This window comes from Rhinoderma darwinii, chromosome 7 (assembly GCF_050947455.1).
Source record: "Rhinoderma darwinii isolate aRhiDar2 chromosome 7, aRhiDar2.hap1, whole genome shotgun sequence".
Taxonomy (NCBI): domain Eukaryota; kingdom Metazoa; phylum Chordata; class Amphibia; order Anura; family Rhinodermatidae; genus Rhinoderma; species Rhinoderma darwinii.
Window position 1 is genome coordinate 129,522,734 of NC_134693.1, and position 20,403 is coordinate 129,543,136.

The following is a 20,403-nucleotide window of genomic DNA, read 5'->3' on the forward strand; positions in this document are numbered from 1 at the left end:
TCGATAAGATCTAACAGGTTATTTGCGAATCATCCTATAAGAAATTAAGAAATTGACCCTAGTTGCAAGTGGTTGTGTTGGAAGTCACCAAATGGGTTAATCTGCTAGGCCTTTGGGGCCAATTATTGTGTCAGAGGCTTGTAGTCCTTTTCCACCGGCCAATAAAAACAAACGCCGATCAATATAACATTTAGTTGATCGGCGCTCATTTGCTCCTTTCACAAGGAGCTATAATCGGTAATGTATGGGGACGAGCGATCGTTACTCCGATCGCTCGTCCCCGTGCATTTCCATCACGTCGGCAGCACATCTCCCTGTTTAAGGAGATGCGCTGCCGACAACGATAATATCTTGTGTTGTATAAACTATACCATCAGCCGATGAACGAGCGATTGCTCGATCATCAGCTGATCGTTGCCCTGTTTACACAGGGCAAAGATCAGGAACAATCATTGGCCCGTGTAAAAGAGCCGTAAGCCTATCAGAGCATTCTTTTGTACTCTGGTGGGCCAGTCCGATGTTTGACTTGCCACCAGGATAAAGGAGAAGCGAGGAAAACTACTGCTTTTTTTGTGATTTGAGATACAAATAAAATCTGATCAAAGTACTCATATGTGAGAAAAAAACAATAAATACATGCTAGAGCCCATGAAGTGACCCAGGTAACAAATCTAGATTATTTAGGCTTCAACGTCTTGAATATTAGATTCATCCACAAAATTGCTGTTGGGGATAATATGGATAATTTGTAGCACACAAAATACAAATACAATGATAATTAAATAATAATGAAGTCTATTATCTCATCTCATCTTAGTTTATTTTGGTTGGATTGTTGCCAAAACTACGTATACTCATGAAAATAGTGATATTCTCATCTAACTAAATAACATTTTATCTTCATTCTAAACAGTTTTCTTAAGGGCAACCATCAAGTACATGCACAGCACCGTTGTTTGAAGAACATTAAATCTGATTGATAGAAAATGATACGTAGTAATCTGTTTAATTGGATACCAAAGAAAAGCCATAATCTTAAAACAACACAAAGGAAACATAACGAGCCCATGAAAAAATAATTTTCAATATTTCTCATCATATCTGCTTTACAATCGTCAACAGTCTGTCTTGCAAGCTACATCCAGTAGAGGTCGCTATTTTTTTCAGCTGCACCAATATTAAAGAAACACTTTAGGCAAAATGTATATACTCTGTGTTATAGCAAGGGCAGGGCCTAAGGGGGCAGGGCATAACACAAGGACTCAAAGAAAACCAATGATGTAATCCCTGTGTCAGGCACCGCCCCTTCAGGCCACTAGATAGAACACAGATTGGTCATTTTACCTAGACTGTTCCTTTAAGTATATTAGTTCACTAGGGTTTCATGACACCATAAGTTTCAAAGTCTCAGTAGTGACACTAGTTTATTAAAGGGACACTAAACTAAGTCCATAGAAGATTGCATTTAACTGCACAACATGTGGACAATGTGGATTTTAAGCGTAGTGTCCCTTTAATTAGTTATGTGCTAAAGAGAAAAAAGTACTGATGGGTTATGATTGGGATTTGATCCAGTGCCCTAAGTGAATCTTAGACATGCCCATTTATTCCACTCATGAACTTGACAGGCGATATAGTGAACTCTATGAAAGAGAAGGACATGTTCTTGGGTATATTGTTGTTGGTGGTATATGATGCTAAATTGAAAAATTATCTTATGTCTATATGGGCATCATCAGACAAGCCTGGAAGACTGACCAATACGTGAAATAGTCATTTGGAGGGCATCAGTCTGTGTTCTCTCTAATTGCCTGGATTGATCGATATGGAGGTCAACCCTGAACATGTTTATGGATAGATCTTTCAGATTTTGATTGGGCCCTAATGCCCGTTGTACACGACTGAGTGCCACTCGGGCCGATTTCACATGTCCTATCTTTCTACGGTCACGGACGGGACCCATCTGGCACACACGGTCATGTGCATGAGGCATTAAAACGACAATATTGCATGGACGATGGGCTCTTAAAGACCGTCTTGCCTGATAACAATCCTCTTGAAGTTAAGAGGGCCATTATCCTTTAAGATGGTAGGGGAAAAAAACAGCTTGCCCCATTGGGTGTGAACCTGGTCAACTCCAGACTAAATTCCTACAAAAGAGCCAGCAATACCTCATATGTTCAGCACCAAGAATGAAAGTCAGCAAATGCATGAACAAATCCGACATATAATCTGCTACATGACCACAGGTCCACAGCCTTAGACGAGGGGATCTGGTCATGAATGGTCAGCCTCATTATGTTTAAAGGGGAAATTTTGCCAAAAATGATTCTACACAGGATATGTTGGAAGATCATATTTTTGGAATCCTTGACCACCACCAATTTCCAGAATATTTTAGGGTGCCCAAAAACTCTAGATGTTGGTCGACCAGGTCGACAGGATTGGCCGACTATCTACTGTGTCTGGAGCTGTACCAATCCTTCCCTGATGGCAGACGTTGGAGGAAAAGCAGGATCAGTTTTAACGACCTATTGTTTACAATGTTACGTAACAGATTTCTGGTGAGGGAAATCTCTGATCTCCACTGCATGGAATTTATTAAGGAAACTGGTGGAGGACTTCTAACATGTCTCAATGACATGTCAGACGATCACTCTTTGGGTGGATTTCCCCTTTAATAACCCAAAGTGAATTGTATGATCAGATGCGGAGAACATTATGGGTTCACTATCTAGGGCCCACAAGAATGAAAGTTGCAGCATGATACAGGTTTAGCCAAAAAAAATTACTTTTTCAACAGACCATGGACGACAAGCCCACTTTCTGGTGTCCCAACGACGTTCATTGTCCATTCTTGTGATATATTACATTGATGGTTTCGGGCATAGAAACAGTTAAAATCATAAAAAGTTTCATCTTCGAGCTTCCAATATTCAATACAGAATCTCAATATTTGAAGAGATAAATGAAATCCAGAGATTGAGTCCAGATGATTCTTTATAATCAGTAAAAATCTAAGTCACTGGTGTCAGCAGAAATGACATTGATCAAGTTTTTTTTTAGTTTTTTTTTAAGGTCCTGTAGATCCTTGTTTGAGCAGAAAAATAGGGTGAAAATATTACTTTTCGTTAGCACAATTCCTAAAAAGATAAGTCTTGAAGTCCGAAAGGGAAATTGAGTGCACATATTGTCAGGGAGGTGCAACAATTATTTGCTCTTTCGCCTGGTTTTCTGTTTGCTACCGTGTTACCTGCCAAGAGCAAAAAACAAATAAAATGAAATATTTATATATAGCAATGAACATTAATAATATTTAGAATATTGTGAACGATTTTTTTTACTAGGAAAATAATTCCTATAATTGAAAATAAGTTTTTCATGTTTGACCTTTGCATCCAGATAGTTAAAAATATTAGATTTTTTCGTCTAGTTGGTATATCCCATGTATTAATACAGAACTCTGGGACTATTAATGGGACCAAATCTGGAATATTTTTTTAGGGTCACTCTGGTGAGCACTGTTAATGGGGGCACTCTCTGGCTGGTGCTGTAAGGGGGGTTAATAATTATAGAGGCACGTTCTGGCTGGAGCTGTTTATAAGGGCATTCTGGCACAGTTTTTATGGGCACTTAGGATGGCTCCTTACAGTTATAGTTTATTGGGACACTCTTTGGTTGCGGCTACTTATGGGGCACTCTCTGGCAGGCACTATTATTGGTGGCACTTAGACACTGCTAATAAGAACGCTTTGGATATTGTTAATGGGTTGTGGCCAGTAATCAAAGGCAGGGATAATATTAAAAAAATGTGCGCACCACAGAATCTCTCTAATAATAACAAGTGGATTTGCTGCCATATGCAACCAATCAGATCACAGCTTATATTTTGTCACGAGCATCAAGGGCGGACAATAGGCAACGTAGGACCCCTGTGCAAGAACTGTGAATGGGCTCGTTGTACTCCAACCCCTTAAAGCAGCAGAACAATCATTGCCCTTTCACATTTTTAACTGAACAAAATAGAACTTGTGTCTCCTCCGTATGGGTTGAGATGCCCATACATAATGGGGGCCTTCCCTAGTGATAGATGTCCCTACACACTTTGACAATGTTGACAGGGTCAGAGTTTTAGGAACTCAACCTATTAAAGAAGGGAATGATAACGGCCAGTCGTACTAATACGGCGATACCAAATATGTATCGTTTTGGTTTTTTCATTTTAGTACTTTTGCACAGTAATAACATGTTTTATGGAAAAAAAGTAATTTGTGTATCACTGTATTCCGAGAGAGATAACTTATTTATTTAGATGGGGGTGCATATAATATATTGACAAATCTAATTTAAAAAAAATTGTGTGTGAATGGTAAAAACCGCCATGCGCCATGAGGTATAAATAATAACTTTATTCTGCTGTTGTTACGATTGCGGCAGTACCAAATATGTGAAAATTAATGAAAAAAGGGGACTTTGTTTTGGGGTGGGGCGGCTTTTTTTCTGAAATTTTATTAGTCTTAATTTTACTTTCTTTTTGTCACACTAGGGTACATGAAGCATCGATTGTTTTCCTTTGGAATACATGGCCTAATAGTCAGATGCTTATGGCAGACCCCCTTTGTTAGGCCCAGGCTGCCATAGTAACCAATCGGCGCCCCGCAATTGTGTCACAGGGCTCCGAGAGGTTGACAGAGGGAGCCCCATCCCTTTGTCAAACATCTTAGATGCGGCGGTCGCTATTGACCGCTGCATCTAAGGGGATCACTTACTGACGGGATCAGAGTTATATCTGACCCCAGCAGTTGTGGCAGGAGAAGGGCTGTGTGTAACAGCCACGCTCCTGTCGCTGATCTTATGGGTACAGTAAACGGCGGCCTTGTTGCTATAGCAACCAATCAAAGCTCAGCTTTCATTTATAAACCTACACTATGGTCGCTATGGGCAACAAGACGACTTTTCTCAGACAGTTTTGACACAGGAGACCCGAATATTCTCATTGCTATGCATCGTCTAGTAATTTCATGCAGCAATAACTTTTTACCATGCAAAACTTTTTTTTCCTATAGACATATTTTACAGCTGTGCCCATGAAAGATTCTGAGGACTGTGATAATACACATTACCCGACAAACTCCCAATATTTTGCCATCTATTTTCCCACTTATTATGCATTAAACTACTTTACTGTGCCGGTGTAGATGCACCCGCGTCCCTTCATGACTATAAGGCGTGCAAGTAGAAAATAAGGAAAAGACAGACATTTTTCTTGTCATATCATATATAATGTATTTTCTTCATGCAAGGCAAATATCTAAGTAAAAATGTGTGAATCCGGGATAAAAAAATAAAAATGTATAAATGTGTAAAATGAAAGAGTATGAAAAAATGTGCAAATATCGGAAATATATGGAAAAGTCGCATAGCCACCAGAAAACAGCTTGTGTATAATTCTAACTCATTTCAGTTAAAGGAATTGTCCATTTTAAAGGGAAAGTTCATTTTGGAAATGACCGTTGATAGGTTATCTGTTAATATGCAGCTCACAGGGTGTCCTGCTGGTGGGATCCCTAGCGATCAGCTGTAATCGATGAAGGTTTCCAGCGGCGAGTGTTCAATTTTCCTGCAGCTCCACCACAGGGGAAATGAAGCATTACACAGTTCCTATAGAAAGCATTGGGCTGACCATGTAATGCATGGACAGGTCTGATCCTCCAGAGTAAGAGATGCTTTCTGTAGCCACTCTTTCTGCACTGACTTATAGATAAGGGGCCTGAACAGGGGACCCCTATCCATTAAATCAGAATTCCCTAATAGCATATATGAAAATATATTTTTTACTTAGACACTTAAAGTGGTATTCCCATCACAGAGATTTATGGCATATCCACGAGAACGGTGACCACCGTCCTACCTTCTGCCGCTGTCACTGGGCTCTGACTGGCTCTGAGAAATGAGTTTTTTTCGGAAACAGGCGAGTTTGTTTTGCTACTCCATTTCCAGAAATGTAAGAGAAGTACATGTATTTACGAAAACAGCATTGCACAGCGTCGTAGGTTCCGAGTTCTATAAACAGCGTAGCACGCTATGCTACGCTGTTTCTGGAACTCTCATTTACTTCTTTATGAAGCGTAATCGGCTCTTTCTGGAGACCCCGGCCACCTCGTAACTTAGTACCAGAGCTCAGCAACACCGGGAAAGGTAGGACGGGTGTCAGGGGGCCCCATTCTAGACAAAGGTGCGAGTCCCAGAGGTGGGACCCTTATCTATCGGACACTTAAGGCATTTCCTGTGGCTATGCCATAAACGTCCACGATGGGAAAACCCCTTTAAAGAAATATATATTAGTTATAATTGTAGTATGGGGACGACGACAGTTATACACTTCATTATAGGATTGTAACCTATATATAGTAAATTAATATAACTTCACAGCAAGTCTGGACACTTTGGAAGCCATTATGTCTGCACTATTGAAATGTTTTATATTTCCTATCTGTTATTTATGGCCTACAATCCAATACCCACCTTGGTAGTTTTGATTTTGTTTCCGCTGCTGCAGGACCAGCCTGTGAGATCCGGCAAAACTTTACAATCCTCCCATTCCATGCACGGCTGCATTTGACACCACCACTTCTGGATGACAATGGATGCTGGGGAATAAAATGAAAAATGTGTGAATACATTATTGATGTTAATGTCCACCGTTTCCGTTTTTAGGTCCAAAATAATTTGCTGATTGATTTAATAATATATCTGTTTAGGAAGCTCTATTTTTGTTATTTGATAAATGATATAATTCTGGCTGTATGTAACTACCACTAGAGGGAGCTAACTGCATATGAATGTATACAGATAATATTGAAAGCAATGTACAATTTGATGTAGTAAATTCCCCCTAGTGGCTACTGCATGTACCCACTATGACAGAGTCACGGCAAACAGGGTAAACAGTTCAGTGCCAGCCTTTTGCCGCGACCAGTCCTAACCTTTTGTATACATGACAATTATCCAGATTTTGGCTGCACCATTCTATGAACCCTACCGCAAAAGGTTTGCGCTTTATGCAAATTAGCATGAAAAGTGTGCATTTTGGGGGCTTAACAGGAATGGAGCTTAAAATGTCCCAAAATGTGGGCATTTAAATGTCGGTCAGTATGTCTTTGGTTGGTATGCCTTTGCTGGTAGCTTTCAATCGCCAGGGCAGCTCGCAATCTAATTTTCCTGAATCACATGCACAATCTAGAGTAAATCTTATAGGAAGCCAAGGAACCTATCACTATGCTTTTGAAACCCCAAGGTGATGTTATCCTGGTGGGATTCATAAGATAGTGCCAATACTATAATGCAATAGTAAGACCGGATTTTCCATATAAGCGGCACTGTGTTGAAGGGCGGCTGCTTCCCAAGGTCAAGAATGGCTTATAGTTGATGCAGTGGGAGTGGGTCACTAGTCTCCATACAATACATATCATATAGAACTATCTGTAGATGTTTGCCATACAGGTTGAGGCTCTTGTTCATTAATATAAATATATTTTAAGTAAACTTTGCACTAAAATTTCCATAGGGGGCGTGCTTTCTGAAATGAGTATAATACTGAGAGGGGCCTAAAGTGCAAGACATTTTGTGGATTCAGACTCCTGTTGTATAAATCCAGAACTGGTACAGTGCCAACCACTGAGCCGTGTGCCCCCATATTCATCTCCATAAAATAGATAACAAGCATAGTAAATTAGCATGCAATCATTTTCTGCTGTCACACGAGCAGTAAATACGAGATTATGTGCATACAGGATTTACTGTATAGTCCTAATTACTATGAGTTAGCACAGGAAGGCATCTGATCGTCTTGAGAATCCCGCATAGATACGCTTTTTGGCTATAAGCCACTTACAAACGTCTATTAGGTAAATATATGTATAAACCTACTAAAGTAACGAAAATCTTGAGAATTAGCTTAGTCGTTGTAGAATAAACAGTTAAATAACTTAACAATATACTTTTTGTTTCCATTGTTCACTATTTTCTAAGATCTCCGGTTGCTGTAAGTGAATGTTGACATTCCTGTTTACATTTAGAGGCTAAAAATCCTGTAGCTACCTCCCAATTGCATCCAGTCCTGCAAGCTAAATACACCAACAGCACAAATATCTCTCCTATCCTCATTGTTTGTTACAATGTATCAGTGTAGGTAAAATGTAGTATCAGCCTAGAGTCTAGGCTGTTTAGATTACAGAGTGTTATCTAGACTGGATACAATTGTAGCAAACTCTCAGCTGTGAAAGGTATGCGTTATTTTCGGTTTTTAGTTTCAGGATGTAAACATAAACAAACTTGTTGTTATTCAATGAACAGCAAACAGAGATCTTGAAAATGGTGAGGAACTGAAACATAAGGTATATTAGAAAGTTCAACTACCAGGGAATTCTGAGTTAATAGAAGGCTCAATTCAAGACTTATCTATTAGCTAGAACGGAGAATGTTTACAAAGATCATCTCTCTCTCTCTGGAGGACCCAGCGCATCATGCATTGCAATGAGGATGGTGTAATGCTTCATTTACCCTGCGGGGGCGCAGCAGAAAAACTGAAAATTGCTGCTGCATTCCCCTGAAGATTACAAATGATGACTGTGTGTCTCAGCAGTGATTAGTTCATCACCAGGAATTGTCTAGCAGATATAAACAGTGCCTTAGCAAAAATTAAACAGTACATTGGCGCATCTATCTGTAATCTAATATGCAAACCCAAGTAACTCCAATATTATGCCCAAGGTTAGGCCCTCCCGTGTGTCGGGCTCATGGTGGCTGTGGTTATAGTTGCACCCCTGCTTTAGATGGAGAACGGTCTCTGCATAAAGTCCATTGTAATCACGGATCGAGTTTATTGCATTTTCTTGTACGTTCCTCATGCGCTTTCTCAAGTAACGAATTTCCCATGTCCATGTTTATATTAAAAAAAAACACATTTAAACTAAATTGTCTGTACAAATAGAAAGGTAAAAAGCCACTGTAATTACCAAGTTATTTAAATAGCTGCAATGGGTCTACCTATAGGGAGAGTATTCATGCATTGCCTGCGATCAGCGGAAAATTACCCGACACATCATGTTGTTACACAAAATAATTACTAGTTTAAAGACACGCTCTGATGTTGGAAATTGATGGCTTGCCACCAGCAAAGATGCCATACTATAATTTTAATATTCTTCCAAATAAAACAGAGTTGTGATTTCACTGGAAAACTGTTCTTTTGTAGTTAGGCGATTTATGTTTTCATTCTTTTTTTTTAACATGTACTTGTATTGTGTCACCTTTACTGACTTCTCGCTCGGTATTAGCTCATGCACGATCACAGTGGAAATGTAATGAAATAGCCAAACACTGTACATTGAGTATACTGGAAAAAATCATCACCGCCCAACCATGAATTTACTTAGCTAATTATGGCATCATGTTCCTGAAAAGGATCACACACATATATATATATACATACACATAGTCGACTCCCATTAGTAGATAGATTGGGAGTGACTCAATAAGGTGCTGGTCGGTTGTCTCCGATATCCGGAGCTATGCCGACTACAGTGCATCCCACATTTACTGAAGGGTGCGTGGGGGAAGATCCATAGAGCGAACAAGACGATCAAGGTCCCATAGATGCTTAATTGGGTTCAAGTCTGGCGAATTAGGGGCAGGGAAGTACTTGGAAGTCTTGGTCTTGCTCTTCCAACCATTGTCGGACATTTCTAGCCGTTTGACATGTCGCATTGTCTTGCTGGAAGATTCCATCTGCCCCAGGGAAGACAAACAGCGTGTATGGGTGGACGTGATCTGCAATGATGGATTCATACTGAAATCGGTTCAGAGCCTTCCACATGGATGAACAGCCCAGAGAATGCGATAAAAAAAATTCCCCAGACCATAACGCTGCCCCCACCAGCTTGTGTTCTTCCAGCAATGGTTGCAGGGTATTTGGTCTCTGATGTTTCTTGCCTGACACGCCAAGGTCCATCCGTTTGATGAAGCAGAAAACATGACTCATCGGAGAAGACAACCCTTTGCCAATCATCGGTGGTCCAGTTCCGATACTGCCGTGCAAATTGAAGCCTTTTATTTTAAGGCACCTTTGTTAGCATAGGAGCAGTGACCATCCGTCTGATTCGGAGCCCCATACTCTTGTTTTAGACACACGTCTGGTGGCCCCCTGGTCGATTTTCACGGTGAGCTGCTCCACTGTAGCTTGTCGTTTGGCCCTCGCGCAACTTCGAAGCCGACGTTCACCTCTCACATCAATGGTACATGGTGCTCCACAGTTTCCATGTCGGTTATTCCCAATGGTGCCATTTGTCCACTCACGACACACTTTCACCACAGCAGCACATGAACATATCACAAACTGCGCTGTGTGAGAAATACTGCCACCCTGGGCCCGAATGTCAATAATCATCCCTTGTTGCAACTCTGATAAATCGTCCCTTTTACCCATGGCAAAAGTGATATGTGTTCAGACAGCCTATCCCACACCTTATATACCCACCAAGCCAGCCCACGACACATCATTGCCTTTATGGGATACACGCTGCCGACGTCGAAAGTAGGTGGTCAGGATAATGTGACTCGACTGGGTATATATATAAAATGTATCCTATAATGGAAATTAGCACCAGGGGAAACAGCTTAATGTGAATCTCCACCTTTTAACATGAAGTTCATTTGTGGTACAAAATTCTCTACTGATTCATTTCTAAGCCACCAGTAGAGGGAGCTTAGGAGCTTACTGCATACAGTTATACATTGAACTCAATAATAAAATTGTACACAGTAAGCTCTGGAGATCCCCATAGTGGTGGCAGCAGGCAGAACGTTATGTTTTTAATCTAGGTCTATGAAGGGATTTGGAGTTGTTTATCAGAAAATCAGAGCTCTGACCATAATCGAGATATATTAAGAAATTTATCAGCATGAAATTTTGAACGTAGCAGATTAAAAAAATAAAGGGTAGCCATTGACTTTAAGTCTTTGTTCACATTGGCATCAATGACAATGACAGCTATGCCAGATCTGTTTTCAGTTTTTGGACAAAATCCTAAAACAGGTCCCGCTGATGGTGAACTGATTGCGGGGAGATTTACTGGTGGGAATCATGTACAGATGAACCTTGTGCTCCACCGAGATATTCGCTCTTTTTAGTGGCTTTTCGATCTTGCTTAAAGGAAGGAACTCTTCTCTGTGACATCCACATGTTTCAATAGGGCATTTGTAAACTGATTATTTTACATTTGAGAATCCATTTTAGGCTACGTTCACACTACCATCGCAGATTTGACAGGAAGAATAGCACATTATAAATTAATACATTGTATAACAAATCCGGTACAGCGACGTGGCTTCCATTATAAATAGAAGCAATGACCCATATGTGAACGGAGCCTAAGTTACCGGTATATATTTTTGCAAGTTCCCATTAAAAAAACCTTGTTAAAATTCTGGTTTCCTTCCACATTGTAAAAGCGGTTTCTTTTCTTCTTTAATAAAAACTGTAATGAGTTAAAAAGAAAGCCATAAATTTCGGGCTCTGAACTTTTTATCCACTGAAAACAATCTTGAAATGGGAAAGAGTCCAACGTGAGCAAAGATCCAGGAGAATTACAAAACTATGAAAGAAAAGATAGATGAAAGACGACAGTCATGTGAAAGAGCATGTCTGAAGAGATGCTCTGCGGATGAAGAAGAGGAAGATAAATTACTTTATCAGAATGTATAACCCTGGCCTAATCCATCCACTGCAGAGGAAGGTAGACAGGTTTATGTTAATCTCTGGTGTTTCACCGATTCCTGTGAATTTTTTACCATACCACAACATACCGTACCCTGGGCAACAAGCAAAATTGAGCCCGCGTTTGCTTACATAATTTCAGCCCACATACATAGAGTGCCAAGATAATATTGTGATATATAGCCGACATAATACCATAATACCAGCATAAAGTGCCAAGAAAATACGGCAATATACAAACAACATAATACCACCACACCACCATATAGTGCCAAGATAACACTGCAATATAGTTTACATAATACCACTATACCACCATATAGTTCTAAAAAAAATACTGCAATATACAGCCCACATAACACCACTATACCACCATGTTGTGCCAAGATAATATTGCAATATACAGCCCACATAACACCACTATACCACCATGTTGTGCCAAGATAATATTGCAATATACAGCCCACATAACACCACCATATAGTGCTAAAATAATACTTCCATATACAGACCACATAACACCACCATATAGTGCTAAAATAATACTTCCATATACAGCCCACATAACACCACCATATAGTGCTAAAATAATACTTCCATATACAGCCCACATAACACCACCATACAGTGCTAAAATAATACTTCCATATACAGCCCACATAATACCACCATATAGTGCTAAAATAATACTTCCATATACAACCCACATAACACCACCACACTCATACAGTGCCAAAATAACACTGAAATATACAGCACACATAATACCACTACACCACCATAAAGTGCCAAGAAAATACTACAATATACAGCCTTGTAGATACCACTACACCACCATATAGTGCCAAGATAATACTGCAATATAAAACATTTTGGGTGGTGTGGTTATCAAAACTAGTACAGGGAAAAGTGGAGCCGTTGCCCAAAGTAACCAATCCGATTCTACCTCTCATTTATCAGTGGCCCTTCTGAAGATTAAAAGCAATGACCTGATTGGTTACTTTAGGCAGCTGCTCCATTTTTCCCTTGCACTAGTTTTCATAAATCTCCCCAAGTGATCTGGCACATGAATAATGGTCAAGCTACCGCATTATTAGGGCTTCAACTACAGCATTTGTTTCCATGCACATTCAGCCGGGACAGGAGGTAGTCATACCCACGTACATGTATTTCTTGTATAAATAGTCCCTTTTCTCTGCAAAAATGTACCTTTGTTTTCAGGAAAAAAAATTACATGTCCTGGCCCTGGTGAAACTTCAGCATAGCCAGTCATAGGTCCTCAATAACGGTGCCAATCACAGTGCCTCATAACAGTGTTAGATAACAGCCCCTCTCTTCTCAGGAGAGCTCCTACCCCATGGGACACTACAAAGCATCCACTTATGGGACCACAAGTTGGACATGACTGCCTTAAAAGCTATGTACACCTTCGAAAGTGATTTATTTATTTTTTATGAAAATGTCTATCAGTTTGGTGCAACTTTGAAATCAGTTTTTATTAAAAATGATTTTTACTTTTTGAGATGCAGCTGCTTTGTATCCTGTATACAGAGCAGCTGTATCTTTCACTAATACCTGAATCTGTCAGTCCCGCGGATCTGTAATCTATCACATCTTAATTATGAATTTAGATGTGATCGTTAACAGCTCGATCCTGCGTGTCAGAGACAGGCAGGACCTGGTGACACTGAACTCGTCAGGTCCGCGGGACTGACAGATTCAGGTATTAGTGAAAGATACAGCTGCTCTATATACAGGATACAAAGCAGCTGTATCTCAAAAAGTAAAAATAATTTTTAATAAAAACTGATTTCAAAGTTGCACCAAACTGATACACTGTTTTATTTTTTTTAAAAATCACTTTGAAGGGTGAAATATAAATAACGATAGATAGATAGATAGATAGATAGATAGATAGATAGATAGATAGATAGATAGATAGATAGATAGATAGATAGATAGATAGATAGATAGATAGATAGATAGATAGATAGATAGATAGATAGATAGATAGATAATGAGATAGATAGATTAGATAGATAGATAGATAGATAGATAGATAGATAGATAGATAGATAGATAGATAGATAGATAGATAGATAGATAGATAGATAGATAGATAGATAGATAGATAGATAGATAGATAGATAGATAATGAGATAGATAGATAGATAGATAGATAGATAGATAGATAGATAGATAGATAGATAGATAGATAGATAGATAGATAGATAGATAGATAGATAGATAGATAGATAGATAGATAGATAGATAGATAGATAGATAGATAATGAGATAGATAGATAGATAGATAGATAGATAGATAGATAGATAGATAGATAGATAGATAGATAGATAGATAGATAGATAGATAGATAGATAGATAGATAGATAGATAGATAGATAATGAGATAGATAGATAGATAGATAGATAGATAGATAGATAGATAGATAGATAGATAGATAGATAGATAGATAGATAGATAGATAGATAGATAGATGATAGATAGATAGATAGATAGATAGATAGATAGATAGATAGATAGATAGATAGATAGATAGATAGATAGATAGATAGATAGATAGATAGATAGATAGATAGATAGATAGATAGATAGATAGATAGATAGATAGATAATGAGATAGATAGAATAGATAGATAGATAGATAGATAGATAGATAGATAGATAGATAGATAGATAGATAGATAGATAGATAGATAGATAGATAGATAGATAGATAGATAGATAGATAGATAGATAGATAGATAGATAGATAGATAGATTTATAGCTGCATTTAGGAAAGCTGTAGACATTTAATGGTGACGCCGAGACATTGTCATGGGGGTTGTTGTCAAGGATCCTGAATGACAATCTGCCCAGTTTTGCATACGCACTAGAGCAGGGGATATGTAATTGCATAACTAGACAGATTTGCCATTCAGGACTCTGGGAAGGATGGGTGACAACACCTGTGGTTATCTTCGGGAATTGTAAAAAGTTGTATCCATAAACATGGTTCATAAATGATTTAAGACTGAGGGAAAAGATAAATTGCCTTGTTTTATAATGGAACAGATTGAAGAGCAACAGGAAACTTCATTAATACAAACATAACATGGAGAGCAATGCAGCGCAGTTACAGAATATTCATTTACTGTCAGAGATTACGGTGCAGGACTTATGGTGGGGAATATTATGTATGAGACAAAATAACGACACAACGATTTCTGTCACCACCTTCAGTTCTGCGGGAAACAGTGTATGGGTTACAGCGATAAAATGAACACTAATATATTCAATAATGGAGTTTAATTTGGATGCAAAGCAAGCTCCCTCTTCTGGTCACTATTGGGACTGCATGCTCCCACTATTCACAATGAGTAACAGATTTGATTTCGACATTGTAAAGTACATAAATAAAGTAAGTAAATTACCAACAACGCAAAGATCTAAGCATGATGCACCATGGGGTGAGTAGAACCTTTACGATTTTACTATTAGGCTAGGATTGGAACTATGAGGACTACCATGAAGCTGGCACTCTGAGGACTACTATGAAGCTGTCACTATGAGGACTACTATGAAGCTGGCACTATTAGTACTACTATAAGCCTGGAACTCTGAGGACTACTTTGAAGCTGGCACTCTGAGGACTTCTATGAAGCTGGCACTTTTTTTCCAAACTTCTCCTCACTGACTTCTCCTATCTCTAACCTCACTAAGAAGGGCATGAGCGCCAAGGTGTGGACTCCTGAGGCGGAGTCCGCATTCAATAGCCTGAAGAGTGCCTTCACGTCAACCTCTATCCTCCATCATCCAGATGTCTCTCTACAGTTCTCGTTGGAGGTGGACGCATCGTCTGTCGGTGCTGGTGCACTCCTGTTCCAGAGAGGCTCCAAGGGCAAGTCAATGGTATGTGGATATTTTTCTAAGCTCTTCTCTTCCACAGAACGCAACTACTCGATTGGGGAACGGGAGTTACTGGCCATCAAATTGGCTCTGGAGGAGTGGAGACATCTACTAGAGGGCGCAGCTCATCCCATCCTGATTTTTACGGACCATAAGAACCTTACCTATCTTCAGACGGCCCAACGGCTGAACCCTCGTCAGGCCAGGTGGTCAGTGTTCTTTACCAGGTTCCAGTTTGAGCTCCATTATCTCCCGGCTGACAAGAATGTGAGGGCCGATGCCTTTTCCAGGTCTTTCGAGACAGAGGACACCATGGAGATTCCACAGAACATCATTGATCCGTCTTGCATTGTCTCTGTCAATCCCCTGCAAGTTGGGAACATTCCTCCAGGGAGGACTTTTGTGCACCTGGCTGACCGTGGAAGAATCCTCCGCTGGGGACACTCCTCTAGACTGGCAGGTCACGCGGGGACCCGTAAGACTCGGAATCTGGCAGCATATAGCTATGGACTTTATTACGGACCTGCCTCTCTCTGCCGGATGCAGTACTGTCTGGGTGGTGGTGGATTTTCTAAGATGGCCCTCTTCGTTCCTCTGACCGGTCTTCCTTCTGTTCCTCTGCTGGCCAAGCTTTTCATCCAACACATCTTCCGCCTGCACGGCTTGCCGCAGCATATTGTGTCTGATCGGGGGGTTCAGTTCACCTCGAAGTTCTGGAGAACCCTTTGCGGACTCCTAGGTATAAAGTTGGACTTTCACTCGGCCTACCATCCTCAGTCCAATGGTCAGGTCAGGAGGATCAATCAGATCTTGGAGAACTACCTGTGTCACTTCATCTCCAGGCAGCACGATGACTGGGTGCAGTTGCTTCCGTGGGCTGAGTTCTCTTACAACAATCATACCAGGGGGTCCACACAGAAGACACCGTTCCTTAATGTCTATGGCCAGCACCCACGAATTCCTCTCCCGGTCCCTGTTACGTCCGAGGTGTCAGCTGCTGACACGGCCTTTGGGGACTTTCTGCAGATCTGGCAGCAGACTCTATCCTCCATCCTGCTGGGGTCGACCGCATGAAGTGGAAGGCGGACACAAGGAGAAGAGAACCCCCTCAGTTTCTTCCTGGCACGAAGGTCTGGCTGTCCTCCAGGAATATTCGACTGAGGGTGCCGTCGTACAAATTTGCTCCCAGGTTCCTCGGTCTCTTCGAGATCCTTCAGCAGATCAACCCTGTCGCCTACAAGCTTCGGCTGCCTCCTACCCTCAAGATCCCCAACTCCTTCCATGTTTCTCTCCTGAAGCCAGTGGTCCTGAACCGCTTTACCAAGAGTCCAAGCCCTGTGGTTTCCTCCAGCGGCCCTTCAGACACCTTCGAGGTTAAGGAGATCTTGGACATTAAAAAAGTAAGAGGAAGAACCTTTTATTTAGTAGATTGGAAGGGGTTTGGTCCAGAAGAGAGATCCTGGGAGCCAGAGGAGAATCTCAACGCTCCTACCCTCATTAAGAGGTTTCTCTCTCGTTCTGGTCCCAAGAGGAGGGATAGTGTAACGTCCGTGGTCGCTGACCACGAACTCCTTCCATCCAGTCGACGCCCTTCTCTCAAGAGATGTCTGCACAAACGGCCGTCCTGCTCCACAGTGACCACCAGGGTGCGCTCCCAAGCTCAGTCCAGACTTGAGAAGCCAGAGCGCAAGCATGTTGGTGAATGAGCTAATTGGTCCAGAGCACCCTGGGCTATAGCAACGTCCCAGCCCCATCCTCCCATGCCTGAGCTTTGTTGTTGTATTCCTAGTCTGTCTTGCAAATAGTCCCCTAGTGTTTCCTGCTCCCAGTATTTCCTGTTCCTGTATCCTGTAACCTGTATCCTGATCTGTGATGTATACCACGCCTGTCCTGCTTCTCCACGCCTGACGTCTACCTGCTGCCTAGTTCGTGCCAAGCCTGCCTTGCTACTGTCCAAGCTGCCACAGGTACCCTATATAAACTATAGACTCTGACCTGCGCCCTGTTGGCCAGCTGCCATACCGCCAAGGCAGTACGGCCCAGTGGGTCCACGAACCCTACGTGACAACTACTATGAACCGGGCACTATTGCAAATACTGTAATTCTAGCTCTATAGGAACTGCTATGGGGCAGAATCTATGGGGACTTCTTTGAGGCTGGACTACTATGAGGCTAGCACTATAAGGTCTACTATGAGACTGGCACTATGGAAACTTTTATGAGGCTGGACTACTATGAGGCTGGCACTATGAGAACTACTATGAGGCTAGAACTACGAGGACTATTATGAAGGTGGCAATTTAAACTCTACTATGAGCCTGGCACTTTTGTGACTACTGTAATGCTTACACTATGGGGGCTACTATATGGCAGACACTATGGGAACTACTATGAAGCTGGCACTAGGGGTACTGCTATAAGACTGTCACTACGTGGAATGCTCTAATGCTAGGACTATGAGGACTTCTTTAAGGGTGGTACTATTTGCACTTCTTGGAATATTGTCATGAACGTATGACCAGCAGTGCTTTATAAGGTGTGTCTAGATAATTCATGGCTTGAGCTAACACTTGTCATTGGACACTATGCCACATATACCCGTGCCTTGGTGATGGCGGTGCCATTTCACTGTCCCCACCAGGCAACAGAGAGCCTGGCATCTAAGATAGAGCAGGCGCCTCCTATAGAAACTAGTGCAAACAATGCAGACATCGCCCATAGGAATCGAAAAGATTTGTGCTTCCATTTTCTTCAGCACAGGTTAATGTTAAAGCCATCATGATGGAAATACACAAATACACTACATTAACGAAATCAATACACAATATAGAAAAATGGCGAGAAAAATTGCTGCATCAATGCTGACACATTAATGTATGTGCTTTCTACTAGCCGTTCATATTAATACATATGAAATAGTCTGAACATATTCTCGGCCGGGTATATGATCTATTGCCTCTATTAGGACTAAGTGTATACGAGTTCTGTTTAAATTTCAGCAGGAAAAAAATAAATCTCAAAGTAAAAAAAATATATATACATATTGCCGCTGGTTGTCTGACTGGAGACATACAGAAGCCTTATGGGTAAAGGAGCATGAGATGATTTCCTACCTTCCACGCAGGATGGCTGTGCCCTGGTCGTGCCAGCTACCTGCCCCGGGAAACAAGAGCACTTCACCGTCTGCGACCTCTCCTCAATGCGGTTCTTATTACAGCACCGATGAACTGCGACAACCTCACAGGTCCCTTGCTTGACTTGATAATGTCCTGCACAAAATGGACAACCAATAATAAGTGAAAAGTTACAAGCGATTGTTGGTTTTACAAAGTGTTTTTATATTTGGCCTCTAAATATTGAAGATAAGGAATATATGATATTAGCATGTACTTTCATTACAGAAATAGCGCCACTCTTGTCCATAGGCTGTGTCTGGTACTGCAGCTCAGCCCCTTTCACTGAAATACTGCAATACCAAAAACAGTTTCTGGAATAAGGAAGCAATGTTCTCCTGATTTCATAACTCCACTCAAAACCTATAAATTCAGGAGTGACCGCAGTCAGACACCGATATCTGACTTACTCCATTCCAAACTCACAGGAGTCTAAGAAACTGAGATATGAGGAGCTGTTTGGTGGGGTCCTCATAATGGAGAGCTTTATTAGCTGTTTACAGCTAGGTTCAGACACTGCGTAAAAATTATGCCGTGGAACCGGCCTAAAAATCCGAAACAAAATCTACATGTGTTTCATGCAGACTTTGTGGTGGATTTTTCTGCGGAAATATAACCGCGAATTTCACTCTTTGCATTGTAATGAATGAAATCTGCAATGAAAATCCTCAGCACTTCCGCAACACATAAGGCTCGCAGCACAACCGCGGCGTAACTAGAATCCGCTGGGGATTTATTTTTTTTATGTTATGAGTGAATTTAGTTTGTAAAAGTCCTATTCACTTACATGGCACTGTACTTTGTTTTTGTCTTCCCGCCTATATGACCGTGATATTTTTCCCTGAATGACAAATAGTGACCCCGGGGGTTAATAAAAAAAACAAATGGACTCCTTGACCCTGTATAGAGATATTGTGTCATGGAAAGAAAATTAACAGTGATCTCAGTGATCCGTCCACAGCGCAGGGAAAACTAAAACAGTTCTTGTGACCACCAGCAAACAGCTTCTCGTATGTCAGCGTCCAGGACTACTATGCGTATGACAAAGTGAGACAGAAAGAGAGACAGGTGACCACTAGCGCCGAGCCATGGAACGTATACACCTAGTAAGTATATCTTCTTTTCTTCTCCTTTTTTTTTTTTTTACTACATAGACCCTGGAGGAGGGCAAATGGGGTTATATATAATCTTACTTGGCCACTATACTGAAATCATATAACTATTAACCAATGACTATACAATGATAGATGATAGATAGATAGATTAGATAGATAGATAGATAGATAGATAGATAGATAGATAGATAGATAGATAGATAGATAGATAGATAGATAGATAGATAGATAGATAGATAGATAGATAGATAGATAGATAGATAGATAGATAGATGATAGATAGATAGATGATAGATAGATAGATAGATAGATAGATAGATAGATAGATAGATAGATAGATAGATAGATAGATAGATAGATAGATAGATAGATAGATAGATAGATATGAGATAGCTAGATAGATAGATAGATAGATAGATAGATAGA

At 40.7% G+C, this 20,403-nt stretch overlaps 1 protein-coding gene across 1 annotated transcript in view; it reads right to left on the reverse strand.

Moving 5' to 3' along the window:
• Positions 1–811: 811 nt before the first annotated feature.
• TAFA4 (TAFA chemokine like family member 4) overlaps positions 812–20,403 on the reverse strand; it is a 149,900-nt gene continuing 130,308 nt past the window's right edge. The window contains exons 4-6 of the mRNA XM_075832402.1: positions 18,803–18,958; positions 6,526–6,650; positions 812–3,253 (exon numbers count right to left, since the gene is read on the reverse strand). Of these exons, the coding sequence (XP_075688517.1) occupies positions 3,242–3,253; positions 6,526–6,650; positions 18,803–18,958 (293 nt within the window). The 3' untranslated portion in view covers positions 812–3,241. The remainder of the gene's footprint in view (positions 3,254–6,525; positions 6,651–18,802; positions 18,959–20,403) is intronic.